At 44.5% G+C, this 19,945-nt stretch overlaps 1 protein-coding gene and 1 pseudogene across 2 annotated transcripts; one reads left to right on the top strand and one right to left on the bottom strand.

The window, feature by feature from the left end:
• LOC110435054 lies at positions 5,149–7,703 on the top strand (annotated as a pseudogene).
• On the bottom strand, positions 7,844–12,879 carry LOC8060381 (NADPH:adrenodoxin oxidoreductase, mitochondrial). Of its 2 annotated transcripts, none has more exons than XM_002451902.2 (14): positions 12,584–12,875; positions 12,295–12,490; positions 11,728–11,832; positions 11,255–11,368; positions 11,069–11,122; positions 10,647–10,763; positions 10,315–10,424; positions 10,126–10,199; positions 9,949–10,010; positions 9,284–9,479; positions 9,136–9,199; positions 8,968–9,035; positions 8,710–8,852; positions 7,844–8,273 (listed from the first exon to the last, which is right to left on the bottom strand). In XM_002451902.2, exons 2-14 carry the CDS (start codon positions 12,448–12,450, stop codon positions 8,040–8,042), a joined length of 1,497 nt encoding a protein of 498 aa, XP_002451947.1. In that variant the 5' UTR covers positions 12,451–12,490; positions 12,584–12,875; the 3' UTR covers positions 7,844–8,039. The 2 variants fall into 2 exon arrangements, with proteins under 2 accessions (XP_002451947.1, XP_021316045.1); XM_021460370.1 differs by having other exon boundaries at positions 8,131–8,273; positions 8,706–8,852; positions 12,584–12,879.

Raw genomic sequence — 19,945 nt, 5'->3', positions numbered from 1 at the left:
GCCAAAGCACGTCGGGGAACATACAATTGGCCATGCCACCTTGCATTTGCCTCCGGACACGGCCTCCTCGCCACTCCAGATGAAAGGCCCATCGGTGCTTGTTAATCTGCTGGATGGTTCAAGGTGAAAGTGCACATGTTATGGACACGTGCACCGGGATAGCTGACAGTGTGGCATGCTTGAGCATGGTTCTCCCTGCTCCTCCAAATGTCTCAGTCTTCTCGTCGCAAGTGGCGCGCCGAGGTATCGGCATGACATCGGCGCAAGCTGGCAGGGGAAAGCCTGCTGGGTGGTAACAATATTAGCATTGGTGCACCTGATTGGAGATGAGGCACTTGTCGACATTGGTGACCAATCCTGATGCCCCAGCAAACAGGTCTAGCAGTGCCCGGATGCACTGAAAGTCCGCTATGGTCGGTGAGAGGAACAGGACCAGGTCGTCAGCATAGAGTGACATGCGCTGCCTAAATTGGGTCCCAGGCAGCGGTGTCAGTAAACCCTACCAATTTGCTGAGGCAACCAAAGCATTCAGCTCTTCCATAACAAGCACGAACAGCATCGGAGAGAGGGGGTCTCTCGCTGCTGCAGCCCACGGGCGTGACAAATTCTTCGACCGAGGCGTCCATTGACAAGGACTTTCATGCTGGCGGAAGAAAGAATTGTTGCAATCCAGTCCCGCCAGCCCTGCGGAAACCCCATGTGCTCCATGACCTCGAAGAGGAAAGGCCAGGCCACGAAGTCGAAAGCCTTGGCTATGTCCACTTTCAGAAGGATGCATGGGTGACAGTTGACGTGTAACCATCGACAATACAATTGTACAGCGTGGAAATTGTCATGTATGCGTCGCCCCTTGATGAACGTTGTCTGGTTATGCTTGACCAGTGATTCCATGAAAGGTGCAAGGCGCGGTGCCAGTCCTTTGGAAAAAAGCTTGCCAAAGCTATGTATCAGACTGATGGGCTTGTAGTCTCTCAGGCTGACCGGCACATAGGTCTTCCTAAGCAGCACCATTGTCGCACCACTGAGAAGAAAGAAGCTTCTAAAATCTTGTTGCGAGAGGCACTGAAAGGCTGCACACACATCGGCTTTGACAATGTCCCAACAAACCCGAAAGAATCTGCCAGTGAACCCATCTGGGCCCGGCACGCGGTCGGCCGGGGTTTCCATGACAACATATGCTTGATCTATTCCTCAGAGAATGGCAGGATCAGGGACGAGAGATCAGCTTGAGGCAGGCCAAGCTGCTGTAAATCAAGGTTGTGAGTATGTCGGAAGCGGGTACCCAGTAAGGCATCATAGTAATCAAACACTGCGTTGGCCTTTGCTTCCTCCGTTGTGACGTAGGTCGTCACTGCTGAAGGAGGGGATGTAGTTTTTCCATCTACGATGGCAGGCTTGCAGGTGAAAAAATTTTGTTTTCACGTCCCTGTCCTTGAGGTGATGGTGCCTCGACCTCTATCCTGCTATGGTTCTGGAGAGCGATGAAAGTCCCAGTGTTGTCTGCTTTAGGTCACGGTGCAGGCCAAGCTCCTCGGGCGATAGTTGTCTAGTTTCCTAGGCGACATCGAGCTCATAGATGATGACCCGTGCAGCCGCGAGCTGAAACCACACACTTCCCACCCTCAGCGTGCTCCAAGCTTTCAGCACTTTGGCCACGCTGCGCAGCTTACAGTCTATAGTTTGGCAAGCATCCAAACCGGGTGGGCACGTCCAGGCGGCTGCAACAGTGTCGGTGAAACTAGGGACTGACGGCCAAAAGTTTTTAAAGTGAAATCGTGGTAATGCCCAAGGCGCTGTGCAAAGCGAGAGTAGTAGTGGCGCATGATCAGAGGCATCAGTGGAGCGACAGTATAGCCGATGGTAGGGCGGCGCTCAAGCCACGCCACCGTGGCGAATGCCCGTTCAATGTGTTCGAGCGTCGGTGCAGAACGCTCGTTACTCCAAGTGTACAAGCGGCCGTGCAAATATAGCTCGGCAAGCTGCAGGTCATCAATGGTTCGATGGAAGCGCTGCATCAGTCTTCGGTTCAAACGACCATTACTCTTGTCTTGTGCCTAATAGATGAGGTTGAAATCGCCGCAGATGAGCCAAGGGCCAGCACATGTGGTGGCTAGCCCCTCCAATCCAACTCCGTCAGGAAATCCCCCTTGAGGGCATCGTTAGTGGGGCCATACACAACCGTCAACCAGGAGCCACCATTGTCAGGTTGGTTGAGTGGCTGCAAGTGCAGCGTTACAGAGAACAGGCCGAGAGCCTGCTGAGTGTCCAGCCAGACATCTCTCTGCCAGCCCACAGCGATCCCTCCGGAGGCACCGACCGAAGGCAAGTGGAAGTAGTCAAAGTTGTTGCCAAACAGTTCATTGATCATTGAAACAGAGAACCCCGTGACCTTGGTCTCCTGGAGACACACTACCGAGATGTGTTCCAAGGCGGCCACATCCTTAACACCCGAGCGTTGAGACCACGGACATTCCAAATCATAAATTTTTGACTATCCATGGGAACAAATAGGACAGTGCGACAATTGGTACAAGGCAAAGGCCCTAGGGCGAACCATGCCACTGACGACATGGGAATAGCTCCCGCATAGCAGCCTGCTGGAGGAAGTTAGCGGCTGGCCGAAGGCCCTGTGCTCCATCAACCTTTTTAAAAATCCCCAATCAACACGTTGGTACGTCTTCGATAAATCCAACTTATAAGCACCAAATTCCTCCCCATTGGTTCTCGGTATAGCATGAATGCACTCAAAAGCAATCAAGAGATTGTCCATAATCATCCGACCCAGGACAAAAGTGCTTTGCTCTTTTGAAATAATCTGGTCCAGGAAAGATCAGAGACAATTGACCAAACACTTCAAAATTATCTTATAAGTCACATTACATAGACTTATAGGCCGAAAATTTTTCAGCTCTTTTGTATTGGACCCTTTCTGTATGAGCACAATAGCCGTATCATTAATTCCACTTGGGAGAATACCATCTTCAGAAAACTTCTGCACTGCTGCCACCACATCATTTTTTAGGACCTCCCAATGGCGCTGATAGAAGCGAGTAGGAAACCTGTCCGGGCCAGGCGCCTTCAAAGGTCCCATCTGGAACAGACCACCTAAAATTTCCTCAGCTGAAAAACTCCTACACAGAGCTTCGCTCATGTCATCAGCAATTTTCATATTCATTAAATCAATGAGTTCAGAGGGATCAACATTAGTATCTGCAGAATAGAGGTCGCGAAAGAAATCCACCGCCATGGTCTGCAGAACCTTTGGGTCTTCACACCATTCATTGTCATGATTTTTTAGCTTGGTAATCTTATTCTTTCGGGCTCTCCACATTGCCTGCTATGAAAATACCAGGTGATCACCCTCCGGAGATACTCCCTTTCTTAAACCTTAAACCCCATTTGGTTCAACCTTTTCTTCTATATATCAGGCTTTGTTTGGAAACCTAAATTCCTGTAGATGTCACGGCATTTTCCCTAGGTGACAAGGCTTGCGTGGAAGTTAGCCGTGCCCATGTGGAGAGGGAGCACAACCCAAGCCCTGCCTTTTCCATGAGGCAGCTCCTTTCACACGCTTAGGTCCGGGCAACCTTTCCCCAAGATAGATGACATGCAAGATGTACAGAGCGTCCCACCTCCATCGCTGCTCGTCATCATCACCCTACCGGCGCCTCCATCGACGCGTCCTAGGCCAATCGCCGTTATCCTCGCCTTGACCCCATCAACATCGACCCTGCCGCTTTGGCCCCTGATGCCACCACGCCTTCCTCGCCTCATCTCTGCTAGCCTCGCCCTCGATACACTATTGTTGGGGTCTCCTCACTGCTAACACATGATCGCCGCCACCTTCATGTCCAGCTTCAAGGTCCACTTCAGGTCAGCTCCAAGGTCCACAATATGAACAAAGTAGCTTGACCTAGGTGAGTCTAGTGAGTGAATGTGATGTATACATATGAAATTAGCACTAGGTATCTCAAATGAAGCCCAATGGTCAGTGGAATCAAAACCAAACTCAAAGGAGTTAGAAATGGAAGAGTTTGGAGTTTTTAGTAAGGCACCAACGCACTCTGATGTGGCACCGGAGTGCACCAGAGCTTACCTATAGTGCAACTATTGAACTCAAAATAGACTACATGCATCTTATTTTTTGATGTCCACCAAAGTGCTTACACTAGAGATTAGAAATAGTATACAATAAATGGGTGACTCATAGCAGTAAAGAGCACCGAAGCTACGCATCAGAGTGTATGCATACAGAATGCTCGAGAGGTGTTTGGTGACCACCATGTTAGGAGCCCACTCGAGTGACTATATAGTAAACGCTAGTTTCAGAAATTGAGCAGAAGGATGCACGAGAACTCTCTAGTGCAAAACTCAAATGCGCATCTGATATCTCCGATATATGCATACAGTTTGGATGAGTAGACTTCAAATGGTTAGTTTTCATGGTGTGGCGCGCGCGCACACACACACCGTCCTCTCGTGCATTATAGCTCTCTTGGCCGTCTCAAGAGTTAGCTACACATATTGGGTTCCAAGAGAGAGCTCAGGCCTATTGAAGTGGTTTGGAATTCATAATCAAAGATTAAAGACTCCATTAGTATTTAAGGAGTAGCAAGTGTGCATCTACTCCTCTCATTAGCCTTTGGTTAGGTCAAAAGGAGAGTTTGTGCTTGTTATTCTCGATAATCACCATCATTGAGATGGCTTAGTAGTGTTGTGCAGCTTGGTGATCTTTCCACTAAGCATACAAATGTGGACTCAAATTGAGCCTCTTTTCCGTTGCTCACTTTTTTATATAGAAAAGGTATTGATGACTAGCACGAAAAGATTCAAATTGGTCCTCTTCCAACAAGTTTTACTATGCACGGGCCCTGTGCCTAGACGGTCCATGCAAGTCGGGGACATCCTTTTCAATGAACGAAATAAGACCGACTGACCTCAGTGGCTGAGTCAAGGTCTCTTTAATCCTTGTGTGGTACTGAGACTACTGACTTGTTGACGGCCTAAGTCAATGGCTGGTTGGTTCTTCTATTTCTGCATGCGGTTCTTCTATTTCTGCATGTGTGTATATATAATTCAAGACCACTGGGCACAACACATATGGCGTTTGGAGCTTCACTAACACAAGATGAGTCTCTTTGCCTTTAAGATGTCCCTAGTGCTTCTTCTTGTCTTGCCAAACCTTCTCTCTTGCGCAATTTCTATGGCGAGCCAACTGGATCACCAAGCAGACATGCTGCTCGATGGAAGGATGACCTCTGGTCCTCCTATGGCTGCCTGAAAACATGGAGCAACAACAGTACCCCATGTAACTGGACTGGCGTTACCTGCAGTGCTGCTATGGTGCATCACAGCCGTGGTCGAAGTGATGTTGTCCAGGTTGTGACAAAAATATCCCTTCCAATTTGTTACCTTGAGGGCACGTTGGAACAGCTCCACTTTGCAGACTTGTCTGAGCTCACCGTTTTGGATCTGTCCAATAATCTCCTCTCCGGATCTATCCCAGCATCCATAGGTAATCTTACTGAACTAACCTCCCTCGATCTTAGTTATGGTAAATGGAACGGATCAATCCCAGATACACTTGGCATGCTAGTCAACTTAAAGAAGCTCGATTTATGGGGCAACGGCTTTTCTGGCCTGATACCTTCTAGTTTGGGAAATTTGACCAGATTAGACTACATGGACCTTAGCTCTAACAGTTTATCTGGTCATGTTCCTCATGAGATTGGAATGATACGTAGCTTGACAATGTTAAACCTATCCAGAAATAGCGTTACAGGCTCCATTCTTGGAATAGTTGGGAATCTAACAAGGTTAGAATTACTGGATCTTTCATCCAATTATGTAAGAGGTTCCATTCCTCCAAGCATTGGAAACCTAGTAAGACTAAAATCCTTCAATGTTAGGAACAATAAAATCGCCTGTTCCATTCCTGGATCAGCATAGGAAATTTAGAGAGGTTAGAGCTCTTGGATCTTTCCAACAATCAAATAAATGGTTGCATACCTTCATCCTTTTGGAAATTGACCTCTCTAACTACGATTGCACTTGGATCCAATCAGATGAATGGTATTCTGCCACCAGAGGTAGGATTGCTATCTAATCTCTCATATCTAGATTTGAGTAGCAATCAGCTTACCGGAACCATTCCACCTAAGATAGGACAATGCCGGGTTTTGTCATTTTTGTGCATGTCAGATAACTTATTGACAGGACCAATACCACAAGAGCTTGGGAATTGTTTTGAGCTAAGTGACTTGGATTTGAGCAGAAATAATTTGAGTGGAACCATCCCCGTGACTCTTGCAAAGCTACAAGAATTGTACAATCTGAATTTATCATACAACAGCTTGAGTGGCGGAACTTCCTTTTCAGTCAATACCAGGGTTTCGCTTGACCACAATATGGATACATGTGGTGATCCACACTATGGCTTGACACCATGTCACATGGCAGAGCTCGACAAAACAATCAAGGAAGAAAAAACCAATAAGCATATTATGGCACTAGTTCTTAGTTTTGCTTTCTTTTGCTTCATCTGTCTGGTGGTTCTAGGATGCCTGACAATTGTTTATAGGAGGAAAAAAATTTCAAAAGTCATCGACGAAAATAAATCTCAAGGTATGGTCTCCATATGGAATTTTGATGGGAAGATTGCATTCGAAGACATACTGGACGCAACAGAATGTTTTGATGAAAAATACTGCATAGGTGTTGGAGGATATGGGTCTGTCTTCAGGGCTGAGCTCCAAGGAGGGAGTATCTATGCAATCAAACTGCTCCACTCCACTGAAGACTATACTGATGAGAAAGCATTTCATGCTGAGATCCAAGTGCTGACAAAAGTAAGGCACCGGTGCATAGTCAAGTTGTATGGATACTGCTCTCACTCCAAGTGCAAATTCCTTGTGTACGATCTCATCGAAAGGGGGAGTTTAGCATCCAATTTGCAGGAGGAACAGCTTGCCAATGAGCTCGACTGGACGAAAAGAATCGCCATTGTGGGCTCAAGCTCTCTCCTACTTGCACCATGACTGTGACCCACCCATTATACATCGTGATATCAAAAGTAGCAATATCTTGTTGGACTGTGATTTCAAGGCTTGTGTCTCAGATTTCGGTATGGCTAGGAAGTTGAAGCAGCACAGTTGCACAAGTTGGAGTACCATCTTTGCAGGGACATGTGGCTATATAGCTCCAGGTACAAACCTTCAGTCCTGCACCATACAAAATCCACCTGATTATGCAGTTTTGTTACATGTATGTTGATTCATGGTTCTATTTATTTTTGCAGAACTGTCATCTACCATGGTGTTTACAGAGAAATGTGATGTCTATAGCTTTGGTGTGGTCGCCAGGAAGTCGTCATGGGTAAGCACCCAGGTGATCTGCTACTTCCATTCTTCTGCCGAACAGAGATTCATATGAAGCTCAACGATATATTGGACAAACGCATCATAGAACCAAAGAGCAACGAGGAGAAAGACATAATCCTGCTCGTTCTGGTGGCTTTTGCCTGTCTGCAAGTCTGCCCAAAAGCCAGGCCAACAATGCAGCAGGTACATCAAGCCCTCACAAAAAGAAGCTGCCCAACAGCCATCCTCAGGCCAATTCACGACGTCAAATTACAAGATTTGCATGACTTCTGCCGCACCATACAGAATATATGATGGTTTATAGCCTCCACACTTATAGTATATGGTGCATGTGCAAGTATCTTGTGCCAATTTTTCAGACATATATTCAATAATGGGCATAGGTATTGGTACATAAAACTTCTATTCAGGCAACAAGTAATAACCATGATGCATCCAAATATTATCAGAACTGCAACAAGGAATAGCAGATTCTGGATTTCGATCAAAATCGATCACTGTCAGCATATTCCTTTACTGAGTGCTTGTACATGAGTAAGCTGTCCAGTGAAGATATGTTGATGTTATCTTTTATTACTAAGTACAGGTTTATCTCTCGTTAATGTGATTCTTTTGATACAAAAAGCATATGTAAACAAAATCATTGGGAGGGCCACCCTTTTACTCGTTTGCAGCTTTTTGGAGCCCATCCCAGGTTGTGATCTTCTCTCTAGGCTTATTTCTCACCTCCCCTGCCATCTTTTCCATGGAATCAATCTTCTCCCAGCCACTGAATGGCACAAAACGGACATTCTTTTGTTCTAGGATCTCAAGAAGTCCTGTCCTTCCATGCTTCTTCGAACCAGATGGGGGCCTTAATACACCCTTCTTATCATCTTCAAGAATGCTAGCCACCTGTTTGTTAACCCATAAGCCAAACCAATGTATAAAAATGGCCAATAAATATAATAATCTTAAATGTGAAACGTTTCACTTTGACGGTCTTGAGGTTTCTGTTCTGTGCCATGAACATGGAAAAACAACTATTTTTTCCCCAACCATACTAATAGAACTGTATATGAATCTTATATAATTCTTAACATTCTGTGTCACATTTAAATGTAATATAGTAATTGCCAATGTTTGTAAGTTCGTCAGAAAAGAACCAAAAGCACTCTATATGGGTGTTTGCAAAGCTTAGCAAACTAAGTTCCTTGGGTCCACCCATGGTTTCTGAGGCACTGTGGCGTCCAGTGGTGCTGGGGGTACACCTCAACACCTCGGTGAGTCCTCAAAAACCATGGGTCCACCACATAGGAATGAAAGATAGCAATGGAACAAAGGTACCTACTGTTTCTTCAGCACAGTGAAGATTTGTTGCAACAATCCCAGTTGGTCCTCTCTTTAACCATCCTACCACGTACAAGCCTCTTTCTACTGTGGCAATCTCTGATTCGCTGCTCAGGACTCTTCCTCTTAAATTTGGCACAACTCCTAAAATTAAACAAAGGTCATCATGCAAAAATAATTGCATATGCTCCTGATGGATCAAAAAAAAGTCTACAAGCTCCAAGGTAGAAGGAAAAAAGAAAAATGCAATTTTATGCACCTCTGTTTTTGTCGAAAGGCAAACCTTGTACAGGCAAGGATTTGTAACCAATACTTTTCAAGACCAGACTAAGAAGAAGGTAGCATATTAGACAGGTCTTAAAAATCTATGGTTAAGCAATCATTAACAAAAAAACAGGAAAGCATAAGCATGAGCCAAAGCACTTACCCACATTTTAGGTCTTCAAACTCACCAGCTCCAACAGCGACCTGCTTCCCAGTTACTTCATCACCTACATAACAAACAAGAATACTTATGAGAAAGCTCAAGAGAAAAATGACAAAGAAGATTCATTTCAACATCCACTACGCCAGACCTTTTAAAACTGTCTTCTCAAGTTGAACAGCACCAATCGTGGAACCATTTTCTGCAGGGATGAACCTGGTAGGCCTCCTGAAAAACACAAAATGAAGCTCCTTTTGGTCATTGTAATTGTTTCCCCCATGTGCACTTGCAGCTTTCAACAGCAACTCATAAACTCTTCTTTGGATTCTACTATTCCTCATCTCCTCCTGCAATCAGATAGCAAGCTTTCCTTCATCAGAAGCAAAGAAAAGGTGAAATATAACTAGGTAAATCAATTTATAGAGTTGAAAGTAGAATATTTAAATAGTGAGACATTATGAAGAAGGAGCCTTTTAATTGCTGTGGGTTTAGTATCAGCAAATGATTAGCTCATAACATTTGATCCAATACCTCATGCCGGTAGCTGTAAAACACTTGCCTATATAATCAATACAATACAATACTAGTTACACAAAAACTTGCCTAAAATCAACACAATACAACATAAAAAGGCCCTAACTACCACAGTAAAGCAGAAACTCCTGATCCTAAATTAGCCATTTTCAGAAACCCAGGAGAGAGAGAGAGAGAGAGAGAGAGAGAGAGAGAGAGAGAGAGAGAGAGAGATCACTTACACAGCTTAAAAGGAAAAGGGAAACAAATGCTACAGGTAATAATACACATTACAGCACAAACCTCATCTGCAGGTGTGGTCACCAGATCAGTTTCCTTGATGCAAATACGAACATTTTTCAAACCTGCATGGACACTATGTCAAACTTAGTATGACAACATGACAATGAGATAGACTAATATAAAAATACCATGTGTCAAATGTCAAACACTGCAAATATTCAATTATTTTTTAAATACCTAAAATTTCACGCAATTCCTTTGCAGTGCAAGCTGCCTGCACTGGACCCCGTCGCCCAACCAAATATACCTTCCTTTACATGCAACATAAATTGAGAACTAAGTATTATTTAATATCAGTAAAACTTATCTATGAGTACACCATAAAGTAAAATGTCAGTCTGGTTTATTATTAAAGTGAAAAGATACCTTATTGTGCTGCCACGTAGAGCATCCAATGCATAATCAGTAATGTCTGTAGTAGCCAACTCAGCTTTACAGCGTAAAAGAATACGAGCAACATCTAGAGCAACATTTCCCTGCAATCAATCTTGTTACAGCAACTTGTGTTCATAAAAGTATTTCAAGAAAAAGTGATGAAAATTAAGGTATATGGGCAGCACAAATTCAAATGAAATTATAGTTCAACTGTATATCAAGGTTAAATAAAAGTGTAATTGTGACTCAGTTCTCTTGGCCCCAAGATGTTGGTACTCTGTTTGAATGCTAATATATATGAGCAAAATCGAAAAAAAAAATACCTGACCAAGGACAACAGCAGATTCTGTGTTTTTCAAATCAGGACACAAGTCGCACATGTCTGGATGTCCATTGTACCACCAGACAAACTCTCGAGCTGAATGAATTCCTTTCAGGTCCTATAATACAATGATGATACTAGAGGTAAACATTTCAGGTTCTATAATACAATGATGATACTAGAGATAAACAGATCCATCTAAAAGTGAGATGATCACAAGAATGTAGACAATGAAGATGCTAGCATTATAAGCGTCACATCCACCTTGCTGACTACTAAACCCTTGCTACTGCAATATTTGATTAAACACCGCGAAAAGCAATAAGATTACAGTTACAATGATATTATTGGACCATAAGCAATATTCGAAGAACCACCACGAGCTCTGGCATAAAGATTGGCAATAGTAGTCAAAGGTCATACCTCTCCAGGAATACCAAGTGACCTATCACTTTCTGCACCATAAGCAAGAACAACCTGTTGATCAATAAATAAAATCTCAACCATTTACTTATATAAGTTATGGATAAAAATTACATAACAGAAATGAGAAAGGTGATCCTGTGATATCCTCATGGGTAACAGAAATTTGATCTGAGGTTAACATACAGCATGATATGTTTTGCGAAGCTCTGACAGAGATATATCCCTTCCCAGAGTTACATTCCCAAAGAATGAACAGCGCCCATTTGCAGCTACACGAGAAAATTGATTCACCACAATCTGTTGGAAAGTTGAAGGTAAGATTAAGTAGCCAAGTTTATGAACAGCTTATGTAGTGTCATAAACACACAAAACTGGAAAGTAAGGCACAATCAAATAAAGATAAGGCTGTTCCTAGCATGCCCCAAGCAATAGTTTAATTAATTAGCAAAAGATCTTTGCATTTCATGAATGAACCATTTCTTTCCTATAATCAGATAACACAACACTATGTGACTAAAATGATGAAACAAGTGAGCAAACAGAAACACGTCACCAACTCTAATCCAGTATTTTTCACTTAGTTGTGGTTGTCCAAAGATAAAAAGTTGATTGATTTTCAGTTCCAAAATTAGACAATACCAATGGTAAATGCCCACCTTTGTTTCTGGATGATCTGGAGCCACTCCAGAACGGACTAGGCCAAATGGCGTGGGTAGCCTATCAATTATATCAACCTGTGCTCCTTCATGACCCTTCAACATCTGCTTAATCCACAAAAGGAGCACTCAACCAAGAACGCAGAAAAACACATAATAAAATATTAATAAAAACAACTCTGAAGAACATATGTCCAACAGAAATGCCCTAAAGTAGTGGGTAGGAAACATGGCTCCAGTGAGAGCATATGAATCTGAACCCCACGACCTTACCGTCATTTTTAGCATTTGAACCTTATACAGAATTTTGCAGATTGCTGGGAAAAAAAACATGGGTAAACTAATATTCCACCAGAGCACATGGAATTAAGAGTATTACTGAAATTCCTACACACTAAAACTGGGATGCAGTACACATCATGGCTAAATATTGAAGGAATCAGCAATCTACTAAGACGCAAATACTCCTGGAGGATGGATGAGCACAGCCCAACACAAAAGGCCTTCAAAGCAACAACAATGAGATCAACAACATAAGAACGGACCACGAGTCGTGAAACCCCCTACCCTGTCGGCGGTGTAGAACCCAGCGGGGCCGCTGCCAACGACGCAGACATGGAGCTGCTCCGGTGCGGAGGCAGAGAAGCTCCTCGTCGGCCCCTGGACAAGCAGTGGCCGCAGCCTCCCCACCGCGCGGGAGATGAGCCACAACCCGCGGGCCATCTCGAGAGCACCGACTGAACTGGCAACCACGCCACAGAGACTGAAGACGTGTAGTTTCAGTGTGTCACAAACATTCACAAATTACAACCAACAATACATTCAAATGGAAAGCCAATTAATCAAATTATCTTACGAATTTGATTCCCAGTTGGCGGCTTGCTGAAGACCGCAGAGGTCAGACCTTCTCCTTCCTCGGTATCTCTGCAGATTGCCGAAGTGCTGCTGCCAGCATAGACTCTGTCCTACAATCGCTCAGCAGCCCGAGCAGCCGGCCGCTGGCAACCGGAGGCGCAGGCGTCTAGGCGCGCTGCCGACTGCGGCCCCGCCACGGGCCGCCCACGCGCTCAGCGCAGGCGCAGCGCCCCGTCGGCGGTCGCGGCCGCCGCCCGCTAGGTTTGGTTGGGATTTTGGAGGGAGAAGAAAGCAGAAGCCGGTCGACGGGAGGAGAGCGATGCGCGTGACGGAGAAACGGAAGCCAGACCGGACAGGAGCAGAATATTGGGCCATTGGGCCTTGTTGGGCCATCGGGGTACAAGGAAAGAGCCCAGGGCCTGTTTGTAATTCTCCTCCAAAAAAAAAATCCCCAAAGCCCAAAGCAATGTTCTCAAGATTGAAAGAATAGTGTATATACAACATTGAAAATCGACTTGTGCAAAATTACAAAACGAATCAAAACTAGAACATTGCACATACATACAGCAGCTGATTTGTGGGGGGGAGGGGGGATCCCACCGTAACATTGCATTATATATGATAAAAATATCTTGTATGGTAACACACTAGAAATTGTTTGATGTGATCAACACTAGTCATAGATAAAATCCGTTTGTGATCTAATACAGTTTTGAGTGATCTTCTAGTAATGGTGGTTCTAACAATGTTCATACAATACATGCTTCAAAAAAGGTACATCAAACAATCCTATAAACCTTAGTACCACAGAAAATTTCTCCAAAACTTTCAAAATTCATGCGTACGTGCATTTTCGAAGCAAACCTTTTTAGCATATATATATGTGAGAGGAGTTTTCTCTACCAAGTCAAGTGTTGTTGAAATTTATCCACACTAACCCATGAACGAACTTCATGCTATGGTTAGATGGCACAAAACTTATGTTCAAGCCCACAATTAACCTTGAGTATGGAGTTGACTTGAATTTCATTTTTTTAACTTCTTTGTATGGTTTTCGTCAGTTACCAAAATGGTGGGTTTGGTATTAATGGCAACACATGTGAACCAACATTTTGAAGATATGAAAGGTAATAGTTAGTCCACATGGAAGCGTTGAGCTCCATGGATATCATGATGGAATTAGCAAAGCAAGCATGTTCGAAAGCTCAAGGCAAAGGTATAACAATAGAATTTTGTTTTAGCTATATATATATATATATATATATATACACACACGGTAGTGCTATTCTACACCGCAGGTCAAAATTGAGCAAAAAAATACTGAGCAGTACTGAACAACGTTCAGTATCATTCATGACTACACCTAGGACCCTGAAATACTGAAAAATACTGAAACACAAGTACTGAACAATACTGAACTTTGTATACTGAGCAAAATTCAGTATCGTTCAGTATTCATATTTCAGTATTGTTCAGTATTTCATGGTCAGTATTCATATTTCAGTATTGTTCAGTATTTCATGGTCCTGGGTGTTGGACGGGATGATACTGAAGATTCTCCAGTATTGCTCAGTATTTTTTCTACTCAGTTTTGACTTGCGGTGTAGAATAATATTCTACACCTAGGGTGTAGAATAGCGCTGCCGTGTATATATATATATATATATATATATATATATATATATATATATATATATATATATATACACACATAATGATTATCTAGTGCCACATCTGAGGTCTGACAAATGTGTTGCTTTTAGAATCAAATGACGTTGTGAGAAAAGTTTGACCAACCTTTCAAAAATGCTAGGGGCTAAAGGTAATGACCATGCCGCGTGACATTTTCGGAAAAGGGTTTGAAATGAAGTTGTCTGAAGCTTTTTACGTGCACAAGAGCTCACTACTAAAAAAAATTAATCACGACCTTTTGAAAACAGACTCAGAGGCAGACAAGGTTTTAAACCGCTTTAATGTCTTGGATTAACCGAGGCGATCATTTTTTATTAATCAAGGCGATTAGAATAACCGTCTCGTATAATTGATTTAAATATATTAACCAGCCTAGACGGACCTCCTAAAAGGCCTGCCTCAGATAAAAGACTCGAGGCCTAAATGGTCGAGACAAGGTCCGACTATGTATAAAAACAGGAGTTAGGGTTTCAACTCACATCTCCCATCTCATCCCACTTCTCTCTCTCCCACTCAGGCGCAGTCACCCCGAGCATGACCCTCTCCTTTCTCTCTCGTGATCTCCCTCTCTCCATCACTCATCTAGCGCTGGCACCCAGCCTCACCTCTAGTGCCGCGCCTTACCCTCACCTCTAGCGCGGGTGACGTGTGGGGCCTAGCCTTTCCTCCAGTGGATCAGTCGGCGGTGCCCTCCTCCCCTCTCTTTGTCTCTCATTTGGCGACGATATGGCCCCTTTCTATAGTGGAGCGGCTCATTCCTCTGGCAGCGGCGCCCCTCCACGCAGATCTGGCGGTGGCGAAGTTGGATCCGAGCGTGGCCACGGTGGAGCACGGCGACCTCTTCATGGCAGATCTGGCGCGGTGGCGGCGCCACACCCCCACCCCCGAGCGTGGTTGCCTCTCCGATAGTGGATCCGCAACGGATCAGGCTCGCCTCGGTGGATCTGGCTCCACGTGCGTTGTCGTTGTGGCAGCAGCGGCCGCGCGCCCCGGCGGCGGCATGAGCATTGTGAGGGCACCGGCGGATGGGCTCGACTCTGGGCCCTAGATGGGCTCGTGGGCAGGCTCATCATTTTTTAAACGATGACGGGCATCTGGTCCGCCTCGGTAAACTGATGATTACCGTGACCTTAGAAGTGGGCGGATGGGAAAACCGCCTCGAAAAACTAGTTTTGTCCGCCTCAATAAAAATTGCTGCAGTAGTGGCTCTTTGTTAAAAGCACGGGAGAAAGCACCGGTGTTATGTAACAATGATTGACCCCCGGCTATTTTGACTATGCACATAATAGTTATGCTATCATGAAGAAGTCATAAGAGAGTTGGAACAACGCATAGGTCAGTGGCTCTAAAATTATCGTGAATCTCGAGATCTATTGGCTTAGTCCTTCGAAAGTACTTAGACTATCTCCAACAATCGTCACTCAAAATACAAGACTCATTTGTCCTTTGAGTAGCGCTACAGGTAAAAGGTTCCATACCTATTTTTAGCCTTCTCTAACAACAAGACCTAAACGACAACACTCTCTGCAAATGGGTCTTGAGGAGAGAGGATACCTAAATTTGGGTTATGCCTCTCCTGATACCTAAAATGGGTCTTCTGTATGGATACTCTGTTGAAGGCTATAGGTATTGTGTTGATGACCCATTTTAGGTTTGGGTTCCCATATGTGTTGGAGACAGCCTTATAGGGATTCGTTTGCATATGTGTATTCATAGGGATAGCTGAGTGTGCGTGTATGTTGTGAGCATCAACATTTGTATTGTGTAATTCTTTAAAAAATCAAAATCAAAAGAAGTCACCAGTGGTGCACCCCTAGAGTTTAGAAGCAGCAGACAGTGAGTTTTATCTCAAAATTGCTAGAACTCATTGGATTTTTCTCCGTCACTCCACCGGAGAGATGCACTCAAAAAATACAATGATTCATGCACCCTAGATTGTTTGATTCATGTGATAGTCAATCTATATTCTAGATTTGTTCGATTCATTTATTAGTAGTCATTTTATATTTTTGGATTCATTTGATTTATTCCTACGTGCCAATTGATGATGATAGCACATATATATGATATGTTTTTTTTTTCAACTGCGAGCATAGCTCTATTGGGAAGTCGATTAAAGTGTACTTTTCCACAATTCAACTCTACCATGGACCTCTAGTTATCTACTCGTAGCTATCATACTTTACATATGGATTTGCAATAATGCTAATTTGTTTGCCAATTTGTTTACCAATTTGCCACAATCTGACGCATTCAATTTGTTTGCCAATTTGTTTACCAAGATGCTGGGGAGGTTCTGAGGAAAGGAGTACCGATAACGTGTTCCACTTGTGTTGTCGGAGTTCCTCATGATCAAGTAGATCAACTGAAGACAAACAAGCACATGAGAGGCTACAAAGAGCGAGGGTCTAGTCGAGCACATTTCGTCCATTCATAGATCCACTTAGGTTGATTAATGTGATGGATTTTTATTTGTAAAATTATGTTTGTGATGACTATTGTTTGAATATATATGAACAATGTCGTCGTTTAAATTTTGAGTTAACATGTTTGATCTTATTGTGGATTTGGGTAGTATTGATTTTTATAAAGTATTAATGTTATTGTGTCGAATTTATGTTGGGTGAACTAGATAGAAAATACAAGTAGTCTACGTGAGAAAAGAGAGAAAACATTACAGTAACAGATAGGTATCCGTCATTTCGACATGTCCTTGCGCTGGCCTTGAGACCAGGCACTTAATTTTCTAAGCTGTATTGGGGCGTCATCACTCATCACGTTAACCTTTTGCTCCATGGTATGTATAGCGTCTGAGCCTAAAATTAAAAAAGCGCGTTTTTTGGCCAGATTAATTTAATTCTACAGCTGTTGTGTTGCATCAATAAGGTACGACGGCGCCCACCGGCTTATGGCAAGGCAAGCTCCGCACGTTTACGGCACTTTCAATGCAAGACTCTATCACAGAGTACAAGACAATTAATTACATATTATTTATAGTATTTTGCTGATGTGGCACCGTATTTATTGAAGAAAGAGGTAGAAAAAATAAGACTCCAAGTCTTATTTAGACTCCAAATCCACATTGTTCGAGGTAATAAATAACTTTAGACTCCATGATAGAGTCTGCATTGACTCTATCACAGAGTCCAAGACACTTAATTACATATTATTTATGGTATTTTGCTGATGTGGCAGCATATTTATTGAAGAAAGAAGTAGAAAAAATAAGACTTCAAGTCTTATTTAGACTCCAAATCCACATTGTTCGAGGTAATAAATAACTTTAAACTCTATGATAGAGTCTGCATTGTGAATGCGGCGATTAGAGAAAGCTCGTAACGGCGCGGTGTTGCAAAGTTAAGTCTCAATGTACGTATACAGTCGCGGCATGGCGCACTAGCTACTGTGCGCTTTCACGTTTTTAGGTATGGGTCTTGTTTAGTTCTAAAATTTTTTTGGATTTCGTTGCTATAGTATTTTCGTTTGTTTATGATAAATATATACTATCTAATTATGAACTAACTATGCTCAAAAGATTCATCTTGTGATTTACATGTAAACTATATAATTAGTTTTTGTTTTCGTTTATATTTAATGCTCCATATATATACCACAAGATTCGATGTGACACGAAATCTTGAAAAGTTTTTAAATTTCAGGGTAAACTAACAAGGCCATGGTCATGGTAATGCATCCTTTTTTTCCTTGGAGCCCCGCGCGCGACGTACGTAGTGCGTATACGTATATGTATCACCAACAATAGTTATGCACGCAAACAATGTGTACACACACGTAGTGGAAGGTGTAAAGTCCCGTCGTCTTTTCTCGATCTGTCTCACTCGGTTGCATGCATTTCCATGGGGCGGCGCCCGACGACTGGACAGGACGGACAGGACGTCGCTGGTTCCTTCGCCGCGTTCCATCATGGTCATCGGCACGCGCTGTCGGCCGGCTGGCCATTCTCCGATCCGCTCTGCCTTTTAATTTGACGATGCTTCAAGCAACAAGGCTCATCGATCCCGGCCACACCCCTAGCGCGATTGCCGATCGACAGACACAGGCTACACTGGTACTACTCGTAGCATGATCAGTAGAGTGTTCCCGGCCCGGCAGCACAGACGATCCCGTGGCACGGAAACGAACGTAGTACACTCCTATAGCATGTGCATGCAATGCAAACGGGACGTTCCGTTCCGTTCCGATGCGTTCCATCTGGCGCGCGGCACTGACAACGAGATGCCGGCCTGCCGCGCGCCGGCGGGCCCCGGCCGCCACCACGGTGGATGCACGGGCGGGCGGCACGGCACCCGTGCCGGCGGGCAGAGCAAGCAAGCCCTGCGCGCGGTGCGGCCCGCAAGCTCGATCACGCGCGCCGCCACCCACCAAACGGCCGCCCCATGCATCTCATCTCGATCGTCTTCTTCCACGGATCCATCGATGCCCCTAGTGGTGGTGATGCTACTGCCGCGGTGCCGCCCGCGCGCGCGCACGCGCCTGCTGGTGCCCTCATGCATGCAGGCTGCAGCTGCGGCGTCAGATGGATCACCGCGAGTCCAGGCGGCTGATTGGTAGGCCGGCCAGCCCGACCGACCGGCGCACGATCATGCATGCTGCGGTGCGTGTCCGGACGGCCGGCCGCGCGCGCCATGATCCATGATACGATATGATGCGCCCGTGCCCACACTGCACACGGCCGGCCGCCCGGCCCGGGAACTCCATCAGCTGAACAATTTCAGAGACGATCAGGGCCGTTTCCCTTTTCCCACAGGCCACACAGCTCTCTCTCTCTCTCTCTCTCTCTCTCTCTCTCTCTCTCTCTCTCCAACTGCTTTTGACGGCGCGCGCTTTGCATCGCTGGCTACTCCAGCTGACTGATGAGCTAGCTATCGATCGATCTCTGCAGGAACAGTGGTGGTGCGCCCGTCTGATGATCCACCACCCCTGAGGGCAGGCACTTGTTACTTGGTCTGGTCAACTCATCAATAATCATTCCTGCTGATTGCATATACACTGTCTGTGTATCCATCAACTCGATCGACAGTAGTGCTGAACTCTAGCTAGCTGGTTTCCATAGTACAAAACATCGGTTCTAGATTTTTTTTACTTGATTGATGCTGGTAGCTAGCTTCCTCTGGAACCTCGAGTTTGAACACGTTTACTATTTGCTTACAAAATTTCAAATCGTATAATGTTTTTTTCTAATTAAAGAAAAGATAGATGAATCAACAAAATAATTAAGGGAACTGCTCCAACACTCCTCTTTCTACAAATTACACGGATCCTAAAGCAGCACATTTAACTAGTTAATTTTTTCTTAATTATTAACTTTCTCTTGCATCCCGCATGGGCCTATCCCATCGATACCCAGCCCAGACCCAAAGACATATCGCTCGCTTTGTTTTGTTTTCTCGTTCATGGAGACAGATGCAGATAACGGCGTCATCGTGGCTCAAACCAAGAAGTTTTGTTGTGCGCTTGCGGTCGCGCCGTCGATGGGAGGCCAAAAAACCAGCGGTGCTCGTTTGTCCGCCCCTGGCTTCTGGCACATGGTGGAGCAAGATCCGAACAAAGGGGATCAATGGAGCTTGGACTGAATTTGGTTCGAACGACACCATTCATCCCCTGCGCATGTAGTGAGGACATCCTTGGAGAGGACCTTCGCTGGCTGTGA

Source organism: Sorghum bicolor, chromosome 4 (genome assembly GCF_000003195.3).
Source record: "Sorghum bicolor cultivar BTx623 chromosome 4, Sorghum_bicolor_NCBIv3, whole genome shotgun sequence".
In the NCBI taxonomy this organism is placed as follows: domain Eukaryota; kingdom Viridiplantae; phylum Streptophyta; class Magnoliopsida; order Poales; family Poaceae; genus Sorghum; species Sorghum bicolor.
The sequence above is the reverse complement of the archived record's forward strand: the minus strand, read 5'-3'. Positions and strand labels throughout refer to the sequence as shown.

What these genes read in the sequence shown, in the direction of transcription:
- LOC8060381 (XM_002451902.2), bottom strand. Translation starts at nt 12,450, where the DNA reads ATGGCCCGCGGGTTGTGGCTCATCTCCCGCGCGGTGGGGAGGCTGCGG. An exon ending in GGTTCTACACCGCCGACAGG is followed by an intron (nt 11,833 to 12,294) that starts GTAGGGGGTTTC and finishes TGGATTAAGCAG; the next exon opens with ATGTTGAAGGGTCATGAAGG. An exon ending in TGACCACACCTGCAGATGAG is followed by an intron (nt 9,480 to 9,948) that starts GTTTGTGCTGTA and finishes ATCTGATTGCAG; the next exon opens with GAGGAGATGAGGAATAGTAG.